General features: G+C 40.4%; 1 protein-coding gene across 2 annotated transcripts; it reads right to left on the bottom strand.

Moving 5' to 3' along the window:
• Nucleotides 1-67: 67 nt before the first annotated feature.
• Nucleotides 68-27698, bottom strand: LOC124204791 (acetylcholine receptor subunit alpha-L1-like). 2 transcript variants are annotated; one of them, XM_046602000.1, is made up of 9 exons: nucleotides 26400-27698; nucleotides 17999-18043; nucleotides 15773-15882; nucleotides 15540-15608; nucleotides 15346-15457; nucleotides 14001-14154; nucleotides 13117-13541; nucleotides 1574-1852; nucleotides 68-1216 (listed from the first exon to the last, which is right to left on the bottom strand). In XM_046602000.1, exons 1-9 carry the CDS (start codon nucleotides 26643-26645, stop codon nucleotides 1028-1030), a joined length of 1629 nt encoding a protein of 542 aa, XP_046457956.1. In that variant the 5' UTR covers nucleotides 26646-27698; the 3' UTR covers nucleotides 68-1027. The 2 variants fall into 2 exon arrangements, with proteins under 2 accessions (XP_046457956.1, XP_046457957.1); XM_046602001.1 differs by lacking the exon at nucleotides 26400-27698 and adding an exon at nucleotides 18213-18318.

Here is a 27698-nt window from a genome sequence, read left to right as displayed (position 1 = left end):
TTCCCCGAATCAAATATGCTGGGCGCAATTGAAATGGGTTAGCTGATGTTATATAACTATTTGCCCGTGCGTTTCAAAATGTATTGACGAATGACGATACAAAAAAACACAAAAATGGGGGATTCGATCAATTAATTTTTGGCGTTTTTGTTTTCTTTAAAGAGGCTATACAAATGTAATTGAGTAAATATATATAGAACTATGGAACAGTATATCAAAGTAATTATGGTATATAGCTCCTATTTTTACACACAGATGGGAAAGAGCCTTTTGTTTTAAATAGACACGATATAAAAATTTTTAAATTGAGAGAGGGGACTATAGACTTGTTTGTCTTGATTATCGAAGTTTTAAAACATTGAGAATTTTTCTTTGGATCGAACGATATTTCCGATAGTGAAATCAAAAAATTGGAAAAGAAAATTAAAGTGCTGGCTCGTTTTTTTAAAGGAATTTTCAACAAATGATTTCAAATTTTTATCGCATTGGAAATTCGGAAAAAAAATTCATTATAGGAACCCTAGACGAGAGAAAGACGATTAGAAAATCACGACGTCACAAAAGTTGTTTGGCCTGTTGTTGCGAAGACAAAACCAAAAAAAAGTTGGGAGGGAAGACAACATCCGCAAAAGGGGATTGGCAACACAAAATGGCATCAAGCGGAAAATGTCCATAAGAGAAGGAAAACAAAAGTTGTTTGTTGGGCGGTGTCATAAACGGGTAGACGCTGTGTGGATCATACACACAATGTGTACGCGGCGCTATATATTACATATATATTATATCGAGGCAGAGAGAGAGAGAGTCTATATATAGTACCAAATAAATTATATTGAGAGTGGGAGAGATTGGTTTCGACTTTGATTGCTGAGACTGCCGTCGTTTCCAAATAAATATACGACATCGTCAATGCGGGACGTGCTGCTGCTGCCTGTTTATTTTTAAGCCGAGCGCAATGAAAGTAGTTGGTTGCTGTGTGCTGTATGTCTCTCTCTCTCTCTGTACTACTACAAGTCAGAGAGGCCATTCAAAAATCCGGGATGCCGTAAAGTTGCTGGGCGACGAGCGAGTACTTGATGGCCATGTCACTCGAGTCATCGTAAAGGGCCGGAGCGGTGAGCAAGATGACGAATGAGCCGATCACCGAGGCGATGGTGTACAGCCAGAGGAAGAGCCTATCCAGCACCATGGCGATAAATCCCCAGTCTTTGTCCTCCTGTTATTAAAAAAAGAAAAAAAAAAAAGGGAAAAATGAAGTTCAAACAAAAAGAAAATAGGAGAAAAAAGGGCGGCGCATCAACCCGACCGTGAGGGGCCAATGACGGAAGAAAATGAGATAATAACGTCAAGCCCCGATTCCGCTTTTTCCGGCTATCTTTTAACGAGAAAAAAAGGGGGCTTTGTGTGTGTGTGTGACGGGCCCAGCAGCAGTATAGCTTCCGGCCCGGCCACCAACGTATTAAATGAAATATAGAAACAAAAGAAAGACACAACGTTGGAGCTTTTGTGCTGCATGTCATTTGTTTTTTTCAAGATAAAAATAAAAATAGAAGGAAATTATTATTTCATTTACCGCGTCGTATTCGTCCCGGCGCTTCATGTGATTGCGGATAAACTGGACGTCTCGGATGGCCTTTTGCAGTTCGAGCGGGTAGCGCTTGCGGCGACCCAGTTGGCCCATGTCGCGCAAGTTGGCCGGCACGGGCGGCGGCGGCGGAGGCGGCGGGGGCGGCGACGGCGGCGGCGGAAGATTGTTAAAGTTGATTATCTCGCAGAGCAATTGAGATCCGTAGTTGACTCGTCTCGACCATCTCCGTCCGTCCTTGGAATTCAGCCGCCTGTTGGCGATGTACTGCCGAGAGTCGAATCAAATCGTCCGTTTTAACTTTGGTCATTTTTCACGCCACATCAATCGCGAAAAGTATAAATTCTGGTTAACTCGACAATTTCTACCCAGACAGACGGGAGGACAAAAGTTTCTTGGAAAAAAAATAAAAGTTTCGGTCAATGCCATCACTTTTGAATAGGATTTATCGACCGGGAGTTTTGGAAAATTGCTAGACGAAAAAAAGAAGTTTGGAAAAAAAAGTGGCCATCCAAAGATAAATAATGGTATAGCCACTCTCTCTACAGTGGAGAGAGAAAAATAAGGGCGTGTTTGTTGGTATAAAGGGTTCCATCTGCTTTTCCTTCTGTACACTTATAGGAGGCATATATATTTACTACTACACCCAAACGATGACAACTCGTGAATCGTCAATAACCTATAGCTATAGCGTTCTTGGTGGGCCATGGCGGAGAAGTCGCCTATAGGATGGGCGAGAGGACAGAAGGGCAATCTACTTTGTTGTAAATCAGGTCGGCCAGGCCCGAAAGCCCCTCGTGCGCTCTATTATCAAAGCATCAAGACGACGTAACGAACTGTATACACATCGATGGATCCTCTCTCGACTTCAAATGGGCAGTGATGGAGGGGAGGGGCTCTCTATTGGTCGTCGATATTACTCTGGACTCGCCCTCAACATTTCCCCGGCTATTCCGGGACGAGGAGGACATAAATTTCGCTTCCGCTTTCCATTTGCGGGTGGAGGGGGGTTACAGATCCATTATCCATTTTCTTTTAGCTTTTGCCCCGATTGAAACGCAATAAATATTAGAGGAGATTTTATTTATGAGAAAAGAAAAATGATTTCGATTTACTGAAATGATGTTTTAAGAAATTATTACACAACTACGACAGAGGCGGACTGTTAGATGAATTAAGATTTAAATATCCAGTTTAGTCGAGGCAAAAAAACGAAATGCGGCCCAATTAGATTCGACTATTTGCATAATCAGGTTGTCGCATTTAATCGCATTAACTAATCCAAGAGAGAAAATGCCCCAGCAAGTCCAATCAGCCAAGAATGGACATGTATAATATCAGGGAATTTCCTTCTTCTGTCTCCATAGTCAGAGATTCGCAAGAATTAGCGAAGGAGACGTATGCGACTCGGCGCAATATGTCGCAATTCCGACATCTGAATTATTCAAATTTGTGTCACGCAGCTGGTACAGACGACGACGACGAGTTAGGGTTAGAAAGAATGTATAGTAATTCTTGGCAAATTGCAGTTGTCTGTCGTCATCCAATTAAATGCCAAGAGAAAATGCGTTTATAATTTTTTTTTAAATAAATACGCGTTAGTTAAGTAATTCTTTTTTTTTTTACTTTACTAATATCATATTAGCATATTAGTAATATGCTATTCCTGTTGGCTGCGCTTAACTGAAACGGGTTAAAATCTAGGGAAATAACGTTTTGAATGGATAAATGTACTCAACAATTTAATTTGAAAAGACATCCAATTATCGTTACAACGGCAAAATTATCTCAAGTTGGCATCCGTTCTAAAAATTATAAAAGTTCATCCGTCCCAAGCGAAAATGCCCCGAGGCACATTTTGCGCTGATCGACACAAATTTGAATTCGCACAGGCAATTTGTTAGAATTAAAGATAATTATTATGGTAATTTTTTAGTTCTGATTTACGAACATTGTGTCCGAGAAACACAACTCAAGAATTAAGTTGGGAGTTGTTAACTAAATGAATACGTATGACCTTTTGGGCCTTAGGTAGTTGCAGCATTTCACAAGTCTATCAGCGATGGATGCGAGACTACGAGATAGGCCTACTTGATTTTAGGTTTTTACATTAAGTAGTCAAATGTGTTGCTGAGTAACTAATCAATCACTTCCTTACCGTCCAGTGGATTTGAACCGATCAACTGGGGCGCAATGTATGGAAAAGGTGATGATGAGATTGACATCAACAAGTTACATTGACACCTATCACAATTTAAAATGAAATATTCCGTCAGATTTAGCTCATTTCCTCAGCAAAACTGGATTAGTAAATATCTTGCATTTGGAATCGCTGGCGTAGGATGTTGGTATGAATAATAGCGGGGATTTATAATTATAACGCGTTGTTATGTTGGTGGGTAGTAGTTATGTTCACGATTCAAAAACCTAACTCAACATCCGCTTCCGTGCAGAATAGTTCAACAATTCCAACTTGTCGGCAGAATTTAATTAACCAACGACGGAATAGTGAAGAATTCGCCTCGAGCAATTTGCCATTCCCATAGGTTCGTAAAAACCCGTAAACACCATTTCAAAATTAAAATTTGAATTATGCGGAGATTTTTCCAATTTCAAATGCGAAATGAAATGTTGAAATGATAAACGAAAGCAGAGAACAATTTTAAAAACTACCTGGATGAAAACCCCGCCCTTGATCAAATAAATATAATTTTTCCCGATTAAGTTCTTTCAATAACGATCCTATTACAAGTCTGATTAATGAACACGCTTCCTGAAAAAGGTGGCAATTCAGGTATATAATAATGAATGACTTGATACTGAGAAGTAACAGCTAACGTTGCGATTAAAGATATTGCAATACAGGTGCCCATTTATGTAAGGAAATGGAAATATAAGACTTCGATTTATTATGTAATTTTATGCACTATACAAACATCTATGTCTACGGATTGGAAATGCAATTGCTTGATGGAATTTCTGTGATTACCGTAGCTATACCAGACGGTCCAAAAGTTTAATCGTCAACCCAACACGTAGTTCAGATGTTTGTATCAATCACGATGTCAGAAAAATTATTTGTTGTATACACCGTTCATCATGTAACACATTTCGCAAATGTCGATTACACAGGAGGAGCTAAGCCGTGTGAACTGATCAATTAAACTTCAGAAAACTAATTCAACTAATAAAACTGTTGTCGTATGTGTCAAGTTCACTAATTTAAATTGCCATTAGTCAAGTGTTATGATTCCGTAGCCCGAAAAGGACGATTTCAATTGCGTTATTTCATGGAGTAGCCGCAACATTAGCGCTAAATCGCCTACGGCAATTTAATCGTCTTGCAACGCCAGTGAAGCAATGAGAACGTTTTAAAAGGTAGAATAAATTAATAGTTCTTTAAAGTCACGAGGCCAATCTGTTTCTATTATTCCAAAACTCAATTTTTAAATTTTGATTTGAAGCTGTTAAGTGAATGCGGCACACTCACGAGCTCTCCTTGTCCCTTTTCACGGCTGCCCCGAGGAGAAACCAAAACTACTTTCACTTCCTCGAACGGCTGTCCCGTCAAACCTCTAATTGCAATTCGATTTGAATTCCCATAAATGAACACGGTTAGTCAGCAGCGCAACTTTAGGTGTATGATAACGATAAATTCGGATAATAAGAAGTGATTGGCTAACCTAACGAATGCAGTCACCGAATTTCCTGCACCCATTTAGGCGGGAAGAGTGGGTTAAGTAATTAAACTTATTTCTTACTTTTGTAAACTAAAAAAGGTGATCTCGTGTCAAAACTCGAATAGCAATCTTGTGATCAATTCTATTCCGAGTCTGATTTTCCTATAGGCAAGGAGTCAATGATTTCGAAATAAATTGTGAAATAATGGATAGCGGAAAGAATCTTTGTTCACGTCAGCAATCATTTGTAAATTAAAATAAAAACAGTATGGTTATTAACACACCATCCAAAAAGGAAAAAAAGCTTACCAACGCCAATCATACCGACGAACAACTTGATTGAGTTCATCAGTAAAACTTAAAAACATTTACGAAGCTCATAAAACTATCACCCGCACTTTTAAGTTCACGAGTAAAATATTACAATCAGTCGTGTGTCACGATTCAATATCCCCAAAAAATTACGATTTCGATTGCGTAATTTAATCGGATACTGCTGCACCGTAAGCAAAATTAAAATTGCTGACGGCAATCCAGTCGACTTTCATTGCCAGTGAGAAAAATCGCACACGTTTTCAAGTCAAAAGCATTTTTGACTGTATGCTTATTTCAAATTTAGCGAATTTTGTTTAGCAATCGTTTAGTAAATGTCACATACGATCTCTTCTCATCCCACATCCCTTTTAATCTTGAAAGACTGTTCGAAGGAGAAAACGCTGATCTTCAAATTCCCCAAACGACTTCAAAATATACCTCAAATGAACTTCCATTTGAATTCTAATATATGAACACGGTTCGTGATCAGCGAAACTATCAGGAATGTGATAATCAACACTTAAAAAAAGAGGCGTTCGAGTAATGTAGCGAGTGCAGTTACTGAAATTCATCTATCCAATTAGAAGAAAAACGAAGGTTAAATAATCAGATTGATTTTGATGATTACTTTATAAACTGAATTACAGGCTGAAAACCTTTACAACAGAGAATGATGTCTTGGGACTCTGCTTAAGTTTACAGTTTGATCTGAATTCACATTTGGATTTTGGAATGAATTAAATTAAAGACAATTCCATGGTATTTAGATATCATTCTTCATAAATCAAGTGAACTAATATAGATAATTCAGATGAATAAAATAAATTGTTCTCACCAGTTAAAATGAACAAATTCAACGGGGCTCATAAGATTGTGGCTACACTTGACAAGTTCACGAATAAAAATTTGCATTTAATCCCGTGTTAAGATTCAATAGCCCGCAATCGACAATTTCAATTTCAATAATTTCATGCTATACCGCAAACCAGCGCAATATCGCCTACAGCATTTTAGCGGTCTTGCAACGCCAGTGAAAACGTTTGAAAAGGAAGAAAAAATTTAAAGCTTTTTAAGTCACAATGCCTTCTGTTTCCATTATTCCGAAATTCAATTTTGAAATTTTGTTTTGCAATTTTCAATTAGACGCGACTCACGAGCTCCCCTTATCCCTTTTCACCGCTGTCCCGAGGAGAAACTAAAACTTTTTTTCAGCTCCTCGAACGGCTGTCCCGTCCAACTTCAAATGCAATTCAATTTGAATTTTGAATTCCGATAAATGAACACGGTGTGTCATCAGCACAACCTCAGGTACATGGTACCGACAAGACCGGACAAAAAGACGTGATTTGCTAACGTTGCGAATGCAGTTGCCGTAATTACTGCGTCCAATTAGGCGAGAAAAGTACTTTAAGTATTTTTAATATTTTTTATTCAGTTATAATCTGATACGACCTTAGTAGAACTGGTAACACAGTCATGACTCCGTACACGATCTGTGACTAACAATGGTTACAGAGTGATACAAAGCTCAGTCATATCAAGATGAGTCTTCTCAAGGTCCAATAGTTTAAGATAAATGTTCATCTATAATCATCTCTTGACACGTAAATAATGTTCACCAATGCTAATTACTCCGACGAACGACTTGATTGAATTAATCAGTAAAACTTAACAAAATTTACGAAGCTAGTAAAACTATCACCGTACTTGTTAAGTTCACGAGTAAAATATTACAAAAAGTCCTATATTATGATTCCATACCCCACCTTTTACAAATTCAATTGTGTAATTTCACCGGGAACCGAAAATCAAATCAAAATTGCTTACGGCAATCCGACATTCTCAGTCGACTTTCAATGCCAGTGAGGATATCGAACATTTTCAAGTAAAAAACGATTTGACTGTGTGATTATTTCAAAATTACTGAACTTTTTTATAGCAATCGTTAAGTGAATGCCACTCACCATCACTCATTATGCCGCGTCCCTGTTTTTAAAAGCTTGCCCGAGGGTGAAACCGCTGACCTTCAAATTCCACAATCGACTTCCAAACGTACCTCAAATGAACTTCGTCTCGAATTCTGATTAATGAACACGGTTCATAAACAGAAAAACTATTAGGGAAATGCTGATCGAAAGACTAGAAAAAGAGATGTGTATGGCTAACGTAGCGAGAGCAGTTACATTCATATGTCAAATTTGGAGAGAAGAGAGGGTCAAATATGCTCAGTTTGATTGTAATTGAGGAATAACGAATTCTTAACTTGGATTTCTAAGTTGACTCCATATATGACCTGCAACGATTTGACAAGGTTGTTATTAACAGCAACAGTTGTGAGAACTTGTACTAACAAGCTGGAGGTAATATTTCATCTTTGTTGTGACTTACGAATAAATAAAGATAATTCCGGGGTTTATGAAACCCCAACAAAATTCAACCCAAGTTCAGTAATGTCGATGACACAGACGAACAATGTCGATTGAACTCACCAGTTCATATTAACAAAATGAATGAAGCTAACTCAACTATCTCCGTACTTGTCAGGTTCACGAATATAAAATTGCCATTATTCATGCGGTATGATTCAACAGCCTGAAAATGACGATTTCAAAGGAGTTTCGCAAAATTAGCGCAATATCGCTTACGGTAATTTAATCGTCTTGCAACGCCAGTGAAACGTTTTAAAAGGTAGAATAAATTCATAGGTCTTCAAGTCACAAAGTGATCTGTTTCTATTATTCGAAAAAATCCAAACATTTGAAATTTGGTTTTACAATTTTGAAGTTAGTACCACTCGCAAGGAGTGAACCTTTTATGGCTGTGCCGAGGAGAAACTAAAATTAGTTCAAGTTCCTCGAATAAATTCTTATCCAACCTCTAATAAACTTCTATTAAAAATTTTGATGAATGAACACTGTTCGTCACCAGCAAAACTGCCAGGTGTGTGATAATCAAAAGACTAGAAACAAAGGGGTGAATCAGTGAATGGCTAATGAAGCGAGTGCAGTTACTGCAATTAATCTATCCAATTGGGATTGAAGAGAAGGTTAAGTATTCAGTTTTATTTGAACATTCTACGAACTCAAGCGGACAGTTCCAATCCTTAACCTGGAGATATTGATGTGTTTCAACAGATCAATTTTGTCCATGAGATTCATTAGGTTGGAATCAGTGCAGTTAAAATCGATGAAGTGAAAAATCATCATATCCAGGTTTAGGAAAGCTGTAAAAATAATAAGAAATACGGGGTATCTAATACCATATCAACATACACTTTAAGCGTACTAAGGTCGTGGAAAGAAAGAAACAGTTTCGGTTGAAAAAATAAAGTTAGACTTTATAAAATTAACGAATCCAACTAAATAACTGCCGCACTTGTCAGGTTCACGAATAAAAAATTGCCATTAGTCATGCGTTATGATTCAATAGCCCGAAAACGACAATTTCAATTTGCGTGATTTCACGTGGTACCGCAAACCTTTGCTATAGGGCCTACGGCATTTTAGGCGTCATGCAATGCCTGCACGAAAGTTGTAAAAAATACCAACAGGTTATACAAAGCGATTTGTTTGTGCTGATATAGATAACATTTTGAAAGGGAAATTTGTTTTTAACAATTGTTTAGTGAATGCCACTCACGCTATCTCCTCATTCCACGTCCCTTTAAAATCTTGAACGAATACCCGAAGGAGAAACTTTCGAACTTGAAATTCAACAAATGACTTCAAAACAAGTCTCAAATGACGTTCCATTTGAATTCTGATAAATGAACACGGTTCACCAAGAGCAAAACTGTCAGGTAAATGGTTATCGAAAGTCTGGAAAATGAGAAGTGATTGGCTAACGTAGCGAGTGCAGTTACTGTAGTTCATATGTCCAATTGAGAGAGAAGATAAGATTAAATATATTCAACTTAATTTGTATGAGTAAGTTTCTCAATTCAGCAGGGTTGATGCTCTTGGATAGCCTCTCGTCGACTTGGACATTCAGGTTGACTCATTCCATTGCCAAGAGAACTGAGCACGACGAAACGAACTACACAACCTGAAATTGAAAAAATTGAAAAGCAATTTTTTCAATCAAATACACAATCTGCCAGGATATAGCCGACAACACTCAGACGGTGAAAGAGACAAAATTCCTTAATAAAGATATAGTAAAAGTATTTAAATGGTTAGCCATCTCGAAGGTGTTAAGTTAAAATTTGCATTATTTAATGCGTGACACGGATAGGATACATGTGTTAACCTAAAACCAATCAACGGCACTAATAAAACTTTCTCTCTCCTATCAAGCTCATGAATTTTGAAATGAACACGATTCTTTAACAGCGCAACTGTCAGGAAAGTGATAACCAAAAGACTGGAAAATAAGTGGTGATTGGTTAGCGTACCGAGTGGAGTTTTAAGAACTGAATTGCAGAAGTTCAAATTTTAAACCTGGTGGAATAGCCGAATAGGATTAGGTATGACGTCCCTTGACCACTTCCCCACTTAAGGCGCCATACACTTAAGTCAAAAAGAGGAAATTGTGACGAAATAGATGAGCGAACAACACCAGGTTTTGGGTAATTAACAAATAACAATAATGTCGGGGTTTATAAAACACCTTCAACATGTAACCAAAGCTCACTAATGTCGTGGAAACAAACGAACAATGTCGATTGAACTCATCAATTAGAATTTACAAAAATAACAAAGCCAATAAAGCTATCGCCTTACTTGTCAGGTTAACGAATAAAAATTGCCATTTGTCAGGCGTTATTATTGAATAGCCCGAAATCGACGATTTCAATTTAGAAAGAATTAACTCGTTACAGAGGGTACTTTTTTAGATAAAATTTTGAAAGTGAATTTTTGTTTTCAATTGCCAAGTAAATGCCACTCATGAGCCTTGTGTTTCTTTTACAATTTTCCCAAAGAAAAATATCGGATGATGCAAATTTCTTCAATTGCTTCCAATCAAACCACAGATGTAGTTTGATTTCACTGTGAACTGTGAGCACGATTCATTAACAGCGAAACTATTTATTGTATGTGGCATCAAAGGACTAGAAAATAAGAAGTGATTGTAATATGACTAGTGCAGTTACTGGAATTCACCAGTCCAATTAGGAGAGAAGAGAAGGTTAAGAATTCTGTTTGAATTAAATAGTTGAAGTCCTGAACCTGGTAGAAAAGGCTTCCTTGCACAACAAAAAAGGAACATTTTTTAATGTTGGTGAAGCAATTTGAGCACTAGGTTGTAGGTTGTATAATTAAACAAAAGATAAATTCAGGGGTTATAAAACCCCTTCGACATGTAACCCAAGTTGTTGTGGAAATCAACGCGCAGTGTCGATTAAACTCTACAGTTAGAATTTACCAATTTAACGAAACTAATTAATATATCGCCGTACTTGTCAGGTTCACGAACAAAAAATTACCGTTAGTCACGCGTTATGATTCAATAGCCCAAAAACGACAATTTCAATACGTAATTTCACGTGGTACCGCAAACCTTGTCTACAGTGCCTACGGCATTTTAGGCGTCTTGCAATGACTGCACGAAAGTTGTAAAAAGAACAAAAAAGTTATACAAAGCAATTTGTTTGTACTTATTTAAACAAAAATTTTGAAAGTTAAATTTTTTTTGCAATCGTTAAGTGAATGCCGCTTACGAGAGGCCTTGTTTTTTGTTATACGACTCTCCTGAGGAAAAACTTCAGATGATCGTAAGCCTATAACTTGAATGACTTCCAATCAAACTGTAAATGTAGTTCGATTTCATTCTGATGAATGAACACGGTTCTTTACTAGCGCAACTACCAGTTTAAATCAAAAGAGTTAATGGATATGTGCAAGAGAATGACTAACGCGACGAGTTAATTTACAACACTTCACATGTCCACCTAGCTACGAAACACGCTTAAGTAATTAAAATTTTATTAATCAAATGCTTAGAGTTCTCAAGACATTTTGAGGGTATTGGTCAACTAGATTTCCGCCTCCAAGAAACAAATGTGAGGATTAATCTGGAGACCGAAAAACAAAAAATGATCTTGGGTTTCAAGTAATGAAAATATTAATGGGTATTAAATGAGTAGCCGTCTCGAAGGTGAAAAGCATAAGTTCGCATTCTAATATACGTGACACCGATCGGATGCAAGTGTTAACCTGAGTTCAATCAACGACACTGATAAAACTTTTCCTCTCCTATCAAGCTCATGAATTAAAAAAATCAATTAAGACGATTTGCACTGCCACAAGACACGGCATTCGTCCATACACCCCCTCCCTAAAAAATATATATATTTTACCCATAAAAAATTCTACATCTGTGTAGCCCCGCCCAACAGATATATACCCGCTACACAGACACACACATCGATAGATCTCAATAGGACCCTACACTTTCAACTGGATAACTCCCGGAGGAGTTTCATGGAAAAAGACTTCCTCCATCTTCTTCCCCCCCCCCTTCTTATATCGGCGATCACTTCTCGCCCCAACAATTTCCCCAAACAACAACAACAACATCGGAGAACCTTTACACAGTACGAAAGCAATCCCTCCCGCAGTCCTTTTCATCCTTCTTTGCCTACACGACATCTTTTTCTCTCGGCTTTCCTTTTCTATATTACATCTAAATATCCTCCGGGCTTTCTCTCAGGTTTTTCCTCAACAACAGCCGATGGATGTGATAAGCGGAAGAGACCGTTCTCTCTATAAAAAAGGAGGCCAATATATATACCGATCCTCGCGTCTATCCTGCCGCATCGACTGACGTCTATCTCTACTGCATCTCTTCTCTTTATAAATAGATATAAGAACAATATAAGTCGGCCCGGGAGGGAAAAAAGGGCGACGGAGGGTAAAAAACTAAAAAAGAAATAAAATAAAAAAAAGGAGCGCGAGCCCCAATTCGGATGAATGACGATATATACACACCGCCAAAAGCCCATGCAAGAGAAAGATATTGCTTGTCATTTCGCGCTTCATTTGATGCGCATATATTGCGATTCCTGCTGCTAGTCATCGTCGCAGTCCCCCCGCACATATATAGCCCACCATCGACTCCATCCATCCACGACCGAATAATTTAGCGACGCCTTTCGCTCTTATTGTCGGCCCACATCATTTCTCTTCGAGATACCGAACGGATAAAAAAAAATATATAGACGAGCCAGACATGCACGAGGGAAAAAAAAGAGTCTGGCTATTTTTTTTTCCTTTCGTTCGAAAGGCGACACACACACACTATATTCGGTTTGCTTCGCTTGACTGCATACTACTACATAGGGCGGCTGATTTATTCATGTCACGTCACCGGGCGGTCGTCAACGTGCCCTAGAAAACCTATACCCCACCCTACCCCACCAGCATTGGACAACTGGCCAAGTGCTTAGAGTGGGTTTTATGTTACCCGGAAGAAGTAAAAAAAGGAAAGGCGAAAAAAGATGTATGCGAATTCGGTCGACGACACTCGACAGATATTTGTGTTCAAAATAACGGGACTAAAAGAGAGAGAGAAAAACAATTGGATTTGGGAGCTGACCTTCATGCGTTCCTCGACTTCCTCGTTGACCCGTTTGGGGACCCGCATCAGGAGGATCTTTGGCAGCCGGTGGATGAAGATTCGCCGGACCCACGGCGCCATTTTGTGGGTGGAAGGCTTGCGGTAGTGCATGTTGAGGATGACAATGGTGATGAGGACAGAGAGGCCGACCAGGAACATGGTGAAGAGCAAGTATTTGCCGAGCAAGGGGACGGCCAGCGACGTGGACGGGATGATCTCCGAAATGAGCAAGAAGAACATGGTCTGCGAGAGGAGGATGGAAATACACAGGGCCACCTTCTCGCCGGAATCGGCCGGAAGGTAAAACACCAAAATCGAGAGGCAGGAAATGCCCACACAGGGGATGATCAGGTTGACCGTGTAGAACAGAGTTTTCCGTCGCAGGGTCATGTTGAAAAAGATGTCTGCAACAAAAACAACCAAATAATCAAATATTTAATTCACAACAAAGTATCTAGAAAAACCATGGCCGGAAGGATCCCAAACAAAAATAAAGAGTTCCAGTCTCATTCGTCAACTGTCAAAGACAGTGAAGCACTCAAAGTTGATGGGGATCAGGAGCGTTTAGAAAAGAGACACGAACGTTACCCCCCAACCCGAAGAAAAAAAGCGGATGGACATGAAAAACACACACACGCACGCTCGTGTGATCTTGACGGATCGTTTCTATACGAGTACACACGTACAGACAGCATCCTCTCCATCCGGATATTTCTTTTCTTCTTTCCTCTCTCTCTCCCGATTTTTTTTTTCCACGTTTATTTCCTTTTTATTTTTCGGCTTTTGTTTCATTTTTCCAGTGCTGGTAAGGAGGACGCGCTGGAATATCATAGGAAAAGGAGAGCAGAAAAGAAGAAACTCACCAGGGTAGAACTCGTTGGGGCAGCACTCGTAAAACTTCTCGTGGCGTTCGGCCGGCACGCTGATTATGTCCCATTCAACGCTTGGGTAATAGTCCTTCAAGTTGATGCCAATCTCGACCAGATTGTCCGATGAGTTGATGTGTCTCAAATCCATCTGAGAGATACATATTATATAGGAGGAGGCCAACACAGCCATTGGCCACACCCCAGAACAAAAAAGAGAAAATGTTTCAACTCGTTAGTTGCCATCATTTTTAGTCTTGTTTCGGCATCCGCCCACCTCTCCGCAGTATACAGCAGACAACTAAAAAAGTAACTCTTAGTTTTCCTCTTATTATTAAAAGAAATAAAAACAAAAAAGCGACCAAGGTTGCACAGTGAGTGGGTTTTGCCATGTTGTTATTATCGGGCCGGCAGCCAAGTCGGATCCATCAGAACTGACAGCCATGTAAAAGAAGAGAGTCGGCATCCAGCAGCAAAATAAAAGGAAAAAAACGAAACAAGGACATAACATTGGAAGGAGGGAGGGGGCAGATGAATCAAAGGAATCTTTTCATTCTTGAATAATACGATGGGATAAAAAAAAAGAAGAAGAGAGATGCTGTGCGCTGGTAATAAGATGAAGACGGAATGGATGGAGGAAAGGCAAAAGCGGAAGTGTAGATTTGCCAAAAGAAAAGGGCAAGCGGCGGCGGCAGCTATACATGGCGGGCAACTTGGTATTAAAAAAAAAAGAACCGTCATCCCTTCTATAGTAGTACTAGCTCTTCTTCTTCTTCTTCGACTACTACTAGCCCAGCACACAGTAGATTAGAATGAGATAGATGAGATAGAGAGGCCTAGACGGGCCAAGGAACGCCATTTCCCTTCGGGTAATAGAGAACTTCCCAGAGCTCGGCGCTAGACTGGAAATGTTGCAAAAGTCTCTATTTTTTTCTTCTTCTTTTCTCTCTGTGTAACGATCATTTCCCTGGTGGCAGCCGGCCCATTAGCTGCTCTATTCAACACACCGCCCCCTTTCTCCCTCCTCTTCCCATGTTGGAAGGAAAACTAACTCCTTTCATTTCCCTCTTCCGACCTTCCAGACGTCGACCCCGCAATGTCTAACACATCCAACATCTTTCTCCGAATCGTAGAAAAACAAAAAATTGGGGCGTCGCACGTCCGCAATGAAAGGCTAACAATTAACCAGAGCATTTGACGTGACCCCCCCCCCACCGTGTCCCAAAAAAGTTCTGGAAGTTCCAAACCTCGTTTGAATTGACGCGCGGTTATTTCCCCTCAAAAATACAATTGAATTGTAGTTTCTTAAAAAGTTTCCCTTTTGTTATTTTTTGGTATTTACCTGAAGGCCGTTGTGAGACCACGGACCAAACTTCAAGAAGCACGTCTGCGTGTCGAAGGGGAACCACTCGACGTCGATTTCGCAATACGATTTGAAAATGGCCGGGGGATTCCTGCGTAGGAAGAAAAGTGGGAGAATTAAGGCAATTCAAATCTCCCATTCGAGAGTTATCAAGAAAGTTTCTTTTCTGGTACCATTTGACGTGGCCGTCGTAGTGCAGGATGGCTTTAGTCATTGTTGTCACGACGTACTCCCCATCGGCGCTATAATCAATCGAATCAAACGGGGAGAAAAAAAAATTGACGGGATTAATGGCATGTCGCTTACTACTCCTAAACACGTTATTTTTCAATGACTGGTCTGTGGTGTCAAGTGTTAAGAGCTATAGTGTCGTAAACAATGTGTCAAATTCTTCTTTTTCATTTACTTGTTGTAGAGGAGAATGTCTGGCAGCCAGAGGAGCTCCGAGGGGACGATGAGCTGCTCCACGCCGCCGTACTCGTCCGGTTCCCAATTCAGTTTCGAATCCATCCAATCCTTTTCCAAGTGAAAATAATAAATCAATTGAAATGAACAAAAAAAAAACACATAAAATTTCGAGTTGAATATCAATCACATTTCCCCCCTCCTTTTATACATTTCTAAGGCTGTCCGAGTCGTATAACAGTCGGCCGGAGCTGACGGGATCCATCCGTTATATCCCACCCAAAAAATATTTGATCTCGAAACATAAATTTTCTCCGTTTTTTCTAAGGGAAACACATAAACAAAGTGCGGGGTGAATCTCTCGCGATGCCTAGACACAAAACACGCACACATATGAAAACGCGCGCGCGCGTGTGTGTGTGGGTGTTTTATGTACAAATAAAAACAAACTGGCGGCCCCAATAGAAATTTTCTTTTCTTCAGCACGGCGGCAGCACTCTGCCATTATTGATCCCAATTGGATCCTGCCGGGCTGCCTTCTGGGTAAGAGGGGGGACTAAAGCAGCTGCTGCTGCTGCCACACAACTGTACAGACGTACTATAGGCAACGAGCTCTTTTAATACATATTGACTGTATTACTCTTATATACGCCGAGAGAGAGAGAGAGAGATGAAAATGTAACGGCACTCGGTCCTGCTGCTGCCACCACCACCACCGCTCCTGGTGTTGCGTATTATATTAAGAAACAAGGAGCAAGTATAAGAGCCTAGCTTCCCCCCGTTTTTCGCCATTCAGTTCCTACCAAGTCCAAGACGAGAAACGTTGAAATTTGTATCGATCCGCCTGAATATTCTTTCTCGGTTGGTGATGACGAGACCTGCTGGCAGCCTCTCATAACTTAATCAAGTATACGTCGTTAACTGGGCTATTTAGAAAAGGCGAGAGACCGGGAAAATTAAAAATGGAACTCCCACCAACTCGACGGGGTGTAATCTAATCAAAACAACAACTCTATACTCTCTCGCTAGACCCGCCGCCGCCTACGCACTCACGCAAAGAGCTTCCAGCCATTTTCTCTCTCTCTCTCGTCGATGATGACGTACTGAACATCTCTAAAGCTCTTTCAGAAGGGAGAAAACTTTTGGAGATTATATAGAGCAAACAAAACAAGCTAGAGAGAGAGAGAGAGGCCAGACCGCAACGTTTGTTTACAAATTGATATGACAAATATCGTTTCCGAATAAGTTTCGTTTTGGCTAGCTCCACATTTCTTTTCTTTCTTTTGTGCGTGTTGACTTGACATCATTATTCCTTTTTTTTCTATTCGGGATCTCTTCGTATCCGGTTCGTTTTTTTCCATCGGGAATTTACTTCATCCGGATCGTCTTGATTTAGCAATGCCCTCCGGTTCTGTATATCTACAAGCTTGGATGTACTGTGTGTGTATAGAGTGACTGGCTGTTGGGTACATGTTTTGTTTTTTTATCGTCTAAAAGGGGGAGAGAGGAGATAAAAAGACGTAGGCTGTATTTATATTTCACGTTTTGTATAATACGTTTCTCTCTCTTGGATTGTTCCACCGCTTGACAACAACAGTCTACGTCTCATTTTTATTTCTGGGAAATAACAAGGGCCGTGGCTTGAGATGGGCAAACGAATATAAAAATGTAAGAAGGGATGGAAGGAGAAAATATACATGCATGGAGATGGGGGGAACGGGCGCATTTTTCTATCTCTCTTTCCCCGAGTTATATAATAACATATCCCCGCCTTCTTTACTCAATTTTTTTTTCTCTTTCCCATTTTCTATTCTTTCTCCTATACATAAAATGGTCCTAGCTACGCTTATACATTTAGACTTGCCTTAAATATTTCACAGAGAAACGGACACTGGAGCCTGGGCAATCTCATTGCTGGGATGTAGAGTATGTATATATATACACACACTTGGCTAAAGTCTGTTTTCCTAAACTATTTCTACCCTTTATCTGGACGTGTATACCTCTCTGTTTTGATGCCAGTTGCTGCGCAGGCTGTACAGCATCACACATTCAGATGCAACCGACAACAATAAAACCATCTCCCACTGCTTGCCTACGTTGCAACAACAGAAAATGGTCTGCACCTCTCCCAGCAGATGAAATGGAAACACGATATCAGATAGGGCAGCCCATAAAAAGATGTCCAGAGTGGAATAAGAATGTAGGAAATGCATTTTATACTCACATGTTCCACCCAAACGTTGGTAGTGAGAATCTGGTTTTTCAGGTCCTGGTATTCACACATACACACAAAGAGAAAAAAAAAAGAATAAAAAGATTAGATTCACGAAAAGAAAAAAAGTGCACATGGGAGAGTGAAACATATTGAATCAGATCTTTTGTCAAAAGCAGTAGTAGTATAGCTCGAGATTTGTTGGAAATGGAACATATATAATAACCTGTTATACGCATCTCAAATAGTCTTTCTTCGAACACGTTTCCTTGCCTAACCACATTTCCAGACTCTACCAGCAAGAAGCATTGGTCGGGAAGCTGCACAAGTGTGGCTGACAACTTCTGTCGTCTGCACGTCGCCATTGATGTGTGAAAAACGAATCAAATGGGCTTTCGAAGCTCTTTCACATTCCAACTGACGGGCACAAAAATTCAATTCACGACGGAAATTAAACCTATCACAAATCCCCTGCTATAGGCTTTAAACTTAAACATATTTTCAACCTCACAATTTTGTTTAAATTACACGAGGTTCATCAATTCGACACTAGGGTGCTGACCAAAATCGTCAAGCGGAAATTGATTGAATGTTTTGTGTGTGACACACGTTTTGGCTCTGACCTTAAACACTTAAGCAACGTACCCAGTGGCCCCTTTTCTGGGAGGATTACATCATCAGCAGTCCCGCGTTTTTCGCATGGTAACAAATGTTTCCAACGATAGAAAGTCTATATAGGAAACTATCTCGCATGGAAGACATTACGCGATCTAGAGATGCAGGCCACGAACTCTTGTTGGCTGGCTGCCGCCCCCTATAGCTTTATTGCATTTGCCCGAACGCTGTCGGAATATCTCTTCCTATCTGTAGATGTAATAGCACATAATAAACGGGCAGAGCAGCAGCGGCAGCACTGGGTTTTATTTTTATTTTTCGGGCCAGAAAAGGGGGTGGATTCAGTTCACGCTATTGACATCGGGTAAAACGAAATTGTTAAACGGTTGACACAAAATGACGTGCTGCTGAACCGATTATAATTAATTCCGGGGCGCGCGAAATATATTAGATATGCCGTGACGTGTAGCTTCATCACACTCCGCGGAATAAAGCTGAAACGATGTGCGCTGTTGCAGCCCTCATCAACGACCCTCGTTAATTAAATTCAGGCTCAATCTAACGAGTTTTCACTGTGGATTATTATTATTGCACCGTAGGTTCCTAGCGTCTTAAAAAAATTAAATTAAAAGAATGAATAATAATTAATTATTCATCCCCCAAAATATTTAAATTTCCCCAACGTTGATTATATAATAACTAAGGAATTGAGTGCCAGCATCAAACTGAATTTCATTCGACTCGCCTCGGGGAATGTATACAAGCGCAGCAGTTGTATTTCATCACGCGGCCGAAACTCTCTCATTTTCGTGAGTTGCGCGTATATCCTTTGTTTGCCGCTGGGCTCTACGTGATATAGTCTAAATAAATGATTCATTCGCAAGCGCAACATCTAAAGAGCAAAGAGGAAGAGAGGGGGCATCGTCATCGTCATGATAAGTGTCTGACAGCTGGAGTGGCGTATAATCATTCCCTCCGAATATAAGAGTGCGTCTCTCCATTTTGTTTTGTTCATTCCTTTTTTTGAAATTTTTTTTTGGCGGGGAGTTTGAAATAATAACAATTTTTGTTGCAAACGTGACTGGAAAGGATTATACATATATAAAAGCGGTTTCAAGTCTCTCCATCTCTTGTCTAATTGCAAATATAAGCTGTATTTGATTTGCAACACGTTCCAAGCGAAGTTATACGCAACTCTTCTCTCCTCTCTAGCTCCTTTCTCTTTTTCCGCTAATTATACGCCCAGTTATATTATGCCGCATCAGCTCAAAACTCATCGCTTTTCATCTTCTTCTTTCTCTTCTTCTTCGCTCATTAGTGAAAACTTTGAGCGTTTGTAGTTTTGCCACACAGCGCAGAAAACCTTCCGGGCCTGAGTTTGATAGAGTATGATAGGCACTGGAAATATAGGAAAAAGAAAAAGTTATATGCGCCTCTATATAACTCTCTCTCTCTCTCTGATTTGATCAACTTTTCCTCGGCTAGCTGCTGGCTGCTGCTGCTGCTGCTGCCTATGTCTCAGTTAGGACTATAATACGGACTAAAGTATATACAGACGCGAGTGGGATAATATCGAGCTAGATCCTACTTTGCCATGCAGGCTGCATAGACATTATAATCGCATCACGGATGTATCAATTTCTTTTATCTTCTTTTTCGCTTTCACGATTCGAGCGAATGTGAGAACTTTGATCAAACAACAGTTTTTCTTTTTCTTTTGTACATATAGAGAAAGAGATCGAAAAATGTTATAATTCAACAGGTTCTTTTGACTATATATTCAGCTACTGAGCGCGGAGTGTGTATAAGGCGTTGTTATATCAAGTTGAAGACCTACGACTGCTGGAGAAAATGGCTGTTATAGTGTAGGCCTTTATACAATCATTTCTTTTTCTATAAATGTTAACTTTGAAGTTGACTATTGCATTTTTTCGCGGAAACTTCTCTATATAGGCCTATATACGGCTTCTGATGAATAGAGAGTTGATTCTGAATGGGCATCAGAATTTTCTTATATAGTATTTCCTTCGTTTTTTATTTATCAAAGCTGACTATCAAATGAGGGTGAGCCGCCCTTTTCATCGCACCAGACTCGACCTCCAGCACAAGCGCGCACACATGCAGCAGGGACTTGAAACTATTTGAGATTTCTTTTTGAGCTACTCTCCGCCCGCGCCCTTTCAATCTCCATGCAAATCTATAAAAGCCATATATATATACATACCTAACATTTACAGTCTCGACAGAAATCTCTCTATCAAAGTTTACTTTCGCTGTATATAATATTCCCCTCTGCTGTATATATTTTTTATATTTGAGAAACCTTCTGTGGTGATAAAATAAACCGCGCCACATGAAAGGGAATAATTTATCAAACAAACCACGGCGCGCAGAAAATGCATATTTGAATATCAAATCTATTCTACTATATATTAAACATTAAAAAAAGGAGAGGCCATATGATGACAGACCTTTGGCGGACCAAACGGAATAAATAAATAAGAATGGACGATGAATAGGGCGTTGACCCGAAATACATGCATGATTAAATCTTGAAAAAGAAAAAAAAAAAAGAAATTTGATATCAATTTCTCGCAAGATCATTATTGTCCACTTTGGGGATGTTATATAAATATGGCGCGGCGGAGCTATAAGCGCAGCAATGACGCCACAGCATCGTCAGTCCGCATCCATGCACACAAGTTCTTCTGTGTGTGTGAGCGAGCTATATAATACAATTACATCAAGTGTGTTTGCCTCCCCCGGGCTCTGTTGCTGTTGCAGAAATATATCTATATATATAACCTGTCGCGGAGATATACACACACAAAAGGGCAGCAGCAAAGAAGAAAAAGGATGTATAGAGCCTTTGTAAAGGAGATATATATGTCCTTTAGCGCGCTCTTCTTTATTCTTCTTTTTTTCCTATTATATATATCCTACCAGGGCAGAGATATAATAAAACCTGGGATTTTATGACATGGTAAATTGCCGTCGTCCCTCCCGCTCTATCCAGTCCTTTGCTGGGCGCCTCAACAACACAAACAACATTTAGCAGATATAGTCGCCGTCGTTCACTCTTTCTCGCTATATAGCGCAAAATGTCACAGCCGAGCGCTTAAATCTTTTGGCGGTTATTTTATATCAATTTCATAGGGGCGGGCGACATCCAAGGCGACATCACACTCCGCAAAAGCGTTTGCAGCCGGACACTCTTTTTTGGCGGCTTTTCTTATATTATATAATAATAATATATGAGTGATGAATTATTATTATATATTTGATGATGGCGGGCCGTGGAAAACGTCCAAAGTGGTCGGAGCCTGTGGGCTCTCTTTTTTTTATTGTTATGGCCTATCAGTCGTGTCTGGATGTTATTATGGGTCATCTTGTATTATTATATAGGCCAGCGCACATCACATATATAGAGCGTGCCGGCCGCTCATCGCGTCTGCTGCTGCTGTGTATATTTATGTTATGAGACGGCCTGCTGGGCACCGCTTTTGCACCAGCAGAGTTATGCCTGTACACTTTTGTACAGAGGCTCGTCCATCACGACAGCACACGACTGCAACAGAAGCGCCAATCCAATTCAATTTCCCCCGTCGTCACGGGGGTGGTCCTGTTGTGTTTGCTGGACTCGCCCAGCTCTTCAAAATATATAACCCGTCGAGCTATTACATATAGAAGCTAGAGATCTTTTTCTATTAAATATAGAGAAACGATACAGCTTTATATTAATAGAGTTAATGTAATTTATATCACTTATTCTATCCCTCTCACTGTCGCATTTTCTAAACGATTGAATGCTGGCCATAGACCATTATAAAAAAACGACCCACTTGCACACGATAGATATTTCTGCGTATACGTATTTATTTAGACAGGGGAAAGCACTCGGCTTTGATTGCGTTCAAAAGAGCCGAGCTATAAGCGCTCGATAGAAAAACAAGTCAATCCACAAATCTTCTATATACTTTTATAAAACCCGCACATAGATGCAAACCAAAAAATATAGAAGTGCGGAGTCGGCACGCAATTCTCCGCTCCAGCCTGTATAGAAATAAGCAATCCATCGTCACCTTTTTCTCTCTTATTCGGCCATTGATTGTGTCATCCATCAAATAATCCAATGCCCGCCATGCACTGCAGAGAAGAAAAAGTGTCTGACGTTGTTGTTGCTATTATAGACCTTGGGTGCTGTGGTTGGCGATCCACCGAAATGTTTCTCCCGCTCCCGGTTGGCCAGCGTTGAATAGCATATACTAGCGTCTTATGGTATTATCTCGAGTCAGTTTAGACAGAAGCAGAGTCTATAACGCAGCAGACTGGAATGTTATTACATAAAAGGACGCGGGCCAGTGCTGCTGCTGCTGTGCAATCTGCGCACTTGCGACTGTATCAATGTTGATCCAGCGTGTCCCCTCCCCTTCAAACCCCGAAGATTGTCGGTATAATATAAAGACATTGCATTATAATATCCACACATATATATAGATATATAGAGGAGCAGCAGCAGAGAGCTCCTTTTGTTTCCATCTGATGATGTTGACCCTCGGCAAACAAAATATCGAATACAACCAGACCGACTGTCTTTGTTTAGGCCTTCTATTTCTTGTTGTATGACTTGATGGTTGGAAAAAAAGAGATACAAAAATCGGTAGCCTACATGGTCTAACTGAAATTTCGATGGCCATCGGGTAACATCTATATTACTTTCTATGTATCTAAAAGCCATTTGGGAATTCCCTTTTTTCCCCTCCCGACTTTGATAGGATTTAATCCCGACCAATTGATTTAGGCCATACTTGGTTTATTGATTAACTTGGGTTTAATTATACGTAGTAGATAAGATCCATCTACTCCAGAACACCCAACAGCCCATCTCCACCCGGCACCCGCCCGTTTTTTTTAATCATTTTTTATTAGAGCGGTCGATCGGAATGATAATGAATCGAACGTCGGAGTTGATTTTGATTAAATGAACACGATATATAGGGGATTTGGCTAGAATATTTTACTGCCCTTCGGCAAGGATTAAAACTGGTGGGAAGCGATTTATGCAATATCATTAGATTGAATAAGTTATAGAGTATTGGAGTAGCCAATTGACTCAAATAATAGGGCTTTTTCTTGTTTTGAATAACGAATCGGTTCACAATCATAACTGCCTGGAGACGGACAGAAATGGCGCTTAGAATGTGAGCAATGTGCAGATACATCATGGTCAGATTCATATATTCTGATACATTGTTCTCCCCTAGCTCCTTAGATCTGTGAACGATTATCAATTAAAATTCATAAAAAATAAAATACCAAAATAAATTGACATCTTCCAATGAAATAGATGACGCATTACATGCTTAACGTATCGCGACGATTTAACCTTTAGTTACGAGCGTTGCACAACAAGTTAATGAAAATCAGTTTCTCCTCACCAGTTACTTGAGTGTTCATTTACACGAGAAATAAAATCTGCGTTCATCACGAACGGTGTCGCCGTTTGACCGGATTTCGCTTCACAATAGATCCCGCCACAGCAGAATTTTGAAAGACTCTGCGCCTGCGAGTGCGCCTGTGACTACGGTTGAGTTATCAGGTTTTGAATCCAATTTATTTATTGCGAATAATAATTGTCGGGGTTCCATCAATAGAATTCCACGTCGATCAACTTTGATTTCATGAACGTGTTTTCACGAAATGAATTCGTCTTCTATTTCCTACCAGTTGGCAGAATATGTAGTTGCGCCGTTCGCCTTGAGTGTTGTGTAAGAAATTGAGTCATCTCCTTTCATAATGAGGGATATTTACAAGAATGATAATGAATCGAGCGTCGGATTTGATATCAAGTTAATGAACTTGATTTGGGGGGGATTTAACTAGGATTTTTTGCTGCTTATAAGCTGGGATTTAATTAGTGCGATTCGATTTGATGGAATTCTATAGGATGAAATATGTTAATCAAACATTGGCATTCTCCGTCACTTTGTAGGACAGTTTTTATTCGATTTATTTTAGCGAATAATTTACAGATTATATCAACTACTACATCAGAACTTATAGTTCAGATTATCGCTTATTTTCCCCTTTTATGGACGTAGGCTTGATAAAATTCCCAATCAGATTCTGATTCAGAGTTTTGATATCTGTGAAATTATTATGTTACATGCTGTATCGAAATTATGTCGAAATATAAAACGTCCCATCTATTCTGATGTAGGTGATCCCCTACAACGTAACAAATCACGAATTTTATGCTTTATATGCTGGTGTTGCACAAAAAATTTTTGAAAAACAGATTTCTTGCATAAGTTTCTTTAGTGTTCATTAACGCGAGTAATCAAATCTATGTTCATTTCGAGTGGTGCCGTCGCTTGACCGCATTTCGATCCGCATAATAGAGTCCACCACATCAACAGAATTTTGAAAGACTCTAAATAGGCCTGTGGCTACGGTATCAGGACTTGAATCAAATTTATTGATTACGATAATGGTCGGAGTTCCATCAATCATCATCGTCATATTACTTGATAGTTGAAAAAAGAGATACAGGAAATCGGTAGCCTATAATCTAACTGCAATTTCGATGGCCATCGGGTGTATATATATATTACTCAATATACATCTAAAAGCCATTTGGGAATTCCCTCCCGACTTTGATAGGATATGTAGCTATTCTCTTTGAGTTTTTTTTTTGTTCCCCGGCTCTCCTTTGGCGTTCTTGACGTCTCGGCCCATTGTATATATAAAAGCGCAGGCATTCAAAAGGCTCTCCTTCCCCCAGCAGACCAGAAGAAGAAGAAGAAGAAAACGGGACACATCATATAACCCCACCCGACAAAAAAAAAAGGAAGAAGAAGAAAAGAGCGTCAAGAGAAGAGAGAGAAAAGACATTGTCAAATTGGCAATTCTGGTGTATTATTTTCCCCCCTTTTTTTTCTATTGATTTTTCTTTTCCCTATATAGCTCCTCTTGGCTCGGCGGGAGACTTCCTTCTCGTGTCGTGAGCTCCCAAAAGTTATTAAAAGGAGAGCGCAACGTTGCCGCTATGTGCTGAGAACGTCTCGTTCCGCGAACATTTTCGCCTTTTGATCAATTGATGTAAAAAGAATAAAAACCAAATCAAGTTGATTCGTTTATATTTATGTACAATCGAGCGCGCGCTTCCGCGGGAAATTAATGATTTTTTCAATCGAATTAATTGGAAAACGTTCTTCAATCTTCAAAGAAAAGCGCCCAGCGTCCATCAGCTCTCGTCTGTAATATATATTTAAATAGTTTCCCTTTTTCTGGATTTGATTTCCAGCGAATTTAACTTTTGGCGGGTTGTTCAAGTGAATCCGCGATATATAGATATTGGCTCTTCTATACGCTCTTCTATTTCGACAGATGTGCTCTTCATGTTTGTCTGAATCGCTGGCTGAATGTCTTTTTCTTCTTCTTCTTTCTTACCAGCGAAGAAGGAGAAAGATGACACGGAGCCGCCATTTTGTGTATGCCAGTCAAAGGATAGGAAAATGTGTGTAACCAAGTCAAGCGAAATCCTTCCATAGAAAAAGGAACATCCAGCGTATATAGCAAGGAGCTGCATCATCAGCTCGCCCCGGATCGATGTTAGATATATATATTCCCCCCCATCTCTTTTCTTTTATAGCTATCGTACAAGTCTTTCTCGAAGTCTTTTTTTCTATACATGAGGTCTCCATTTCGTTTAGACATTTCTATTCCCGGTATCAAATAAAATAAAAATCAAATAAAACAAGTCGAAATTCTAAAGGGCGGATGAAGAAAAACTCACCAAATCGATCAGCTGTGACAGATGGAGACCGAGACGGACGGTAACTACTTCGCTGTTGTTGCTAACGGGGCGAATTAGACGGTTGTAATGACTCAGCAGATCGTCGTAGAGACGCTTGGCGTCCGGGTTGGCCCCAGCTGGGCAAAAGTTAACGACCAGAGTCACAGCAAGGATCAAAGAAGAACAAACAGTCGACAAGTAATAATGGGAGGAGGCGGTCCGGCAACTGTGTCGGCCCCACAACATGATGACCGTGTGCTGCTGCTCCTCTAGCTGACTTTTTCGGTTGTTTTTGTTGTTGCTTGTTGTTCAACAGGCCGTTGCCTTGTTCTTTTGCCTTGATCCTCTATAAAAGGTCAACAAAGGTGCTGCCCAGCAACGTGCTGGGTCGCCGCTCAAAGCAGCGAGAGGGGAGGAGCCGGGACTTTAGGGACCGCGAGGATATCTAAAGGAGCCAAAGAGAATAATAATGGCGGCCAGCAGCAGGGCGCTGGTTGTTTGGCTTCTGGATGGCGGACGCTCTTACACCAGCACTAAGAAAGATCTAGGAACGGCACGGCAACCACAGCAGCACACACCCGCTCCCCCTTTAGATATGCATAGACACACAGCGAGGGACGAGCAGGAGCAACCGCCCAAACCTTGTGAATAGTCAAATAGATTTCGGTCCGTCTCTCTTCTCTTCTGTGGAATTCGATGCTGCTGCCGGACCCCGAAGAGCAGTTCACGTCCCCAGGAAACTTTGCTCCTCTTATTCCTTTTCTCAATCTGTCCAGCACTTTTTTTGGTTGTTGTGTTCACTGTGTGTCCTCTCTTCTTTTTCTTTTCTCCCCGGACGGGCCAGTTTGAGGTTCTTTTGTGAGCACGGGATGGAAAAACGAGAGTTGAACGAGTTAAAGAAACAGCGATGCTGGAAAATAGCGGCCGGCCAATGGTGGACACACGTCAGGTGGCATCAGTACGGAACGGATGAAACAGCCGCCATGGACGTCGTCGCCATGGCAAGACGAAGCGCACGCACACACACAGACAAACTCAGCACGTTCTCTCTATAGGCAGCAGCACAGCACACACACAGCAGGCCGAACTATGAGGCGGCACCTACACACACACACACGAGCGGTGGGTGGGTGTGTGTGTACATGGGGGGATAGGAAAAGCGTTCCGGCAATAGATCAGGGCGGGTGTGTAGTGTATATTGGAGCTGCAGTGATGGTCAGGGACGAGCAAGGGATCCCAGCAGCCGGAGAGGCTGGAGAGGCGCTGGAATCAGTCGATGGTGGCGCTCTAATCGGTCCC

The sequence above is a fragment of the Daphnia pulex genome, chromosome 10 (assembly GCF_021134715.1).
Source record: "Daphnia pulex isolate KAP4 chromosome 10, ASM2113471v1".
In the NCBI taxonomy this organism is placed as follows: Eukaryota; Metazoa; Arthropoda; class Branchiopoda; order Diplostraca; family Daphniidae; genus Daphnia; species Daphnia pulex.
This window is presented reverse-complemented; position numbering and strand designations above follow the sequence as displayed.

Coding starts and splice junctions, on each gene's coding strand:
- LOC124204791 (XM_046602000.1), bottom strand. CDS start 26,645: ATGTTGTGGGGCCGACACAGTTGCCGGACCGCCTCCTCCCATTATTAC. Junction 18,044..26,399: donor TGTCACAGCTGATCGATTTG/GTGAGTTTTTCT, acceptor TGTGAATACCAG/GACCTGAAAAACCAGATTCT. Junction 1,853..13,116: donor AAGTCGAGGAACGCATGAAG/GTCAGCTCCCAA, acceptor GACTCTCGGCAG/TACATCGCCAACAGGCGGCT.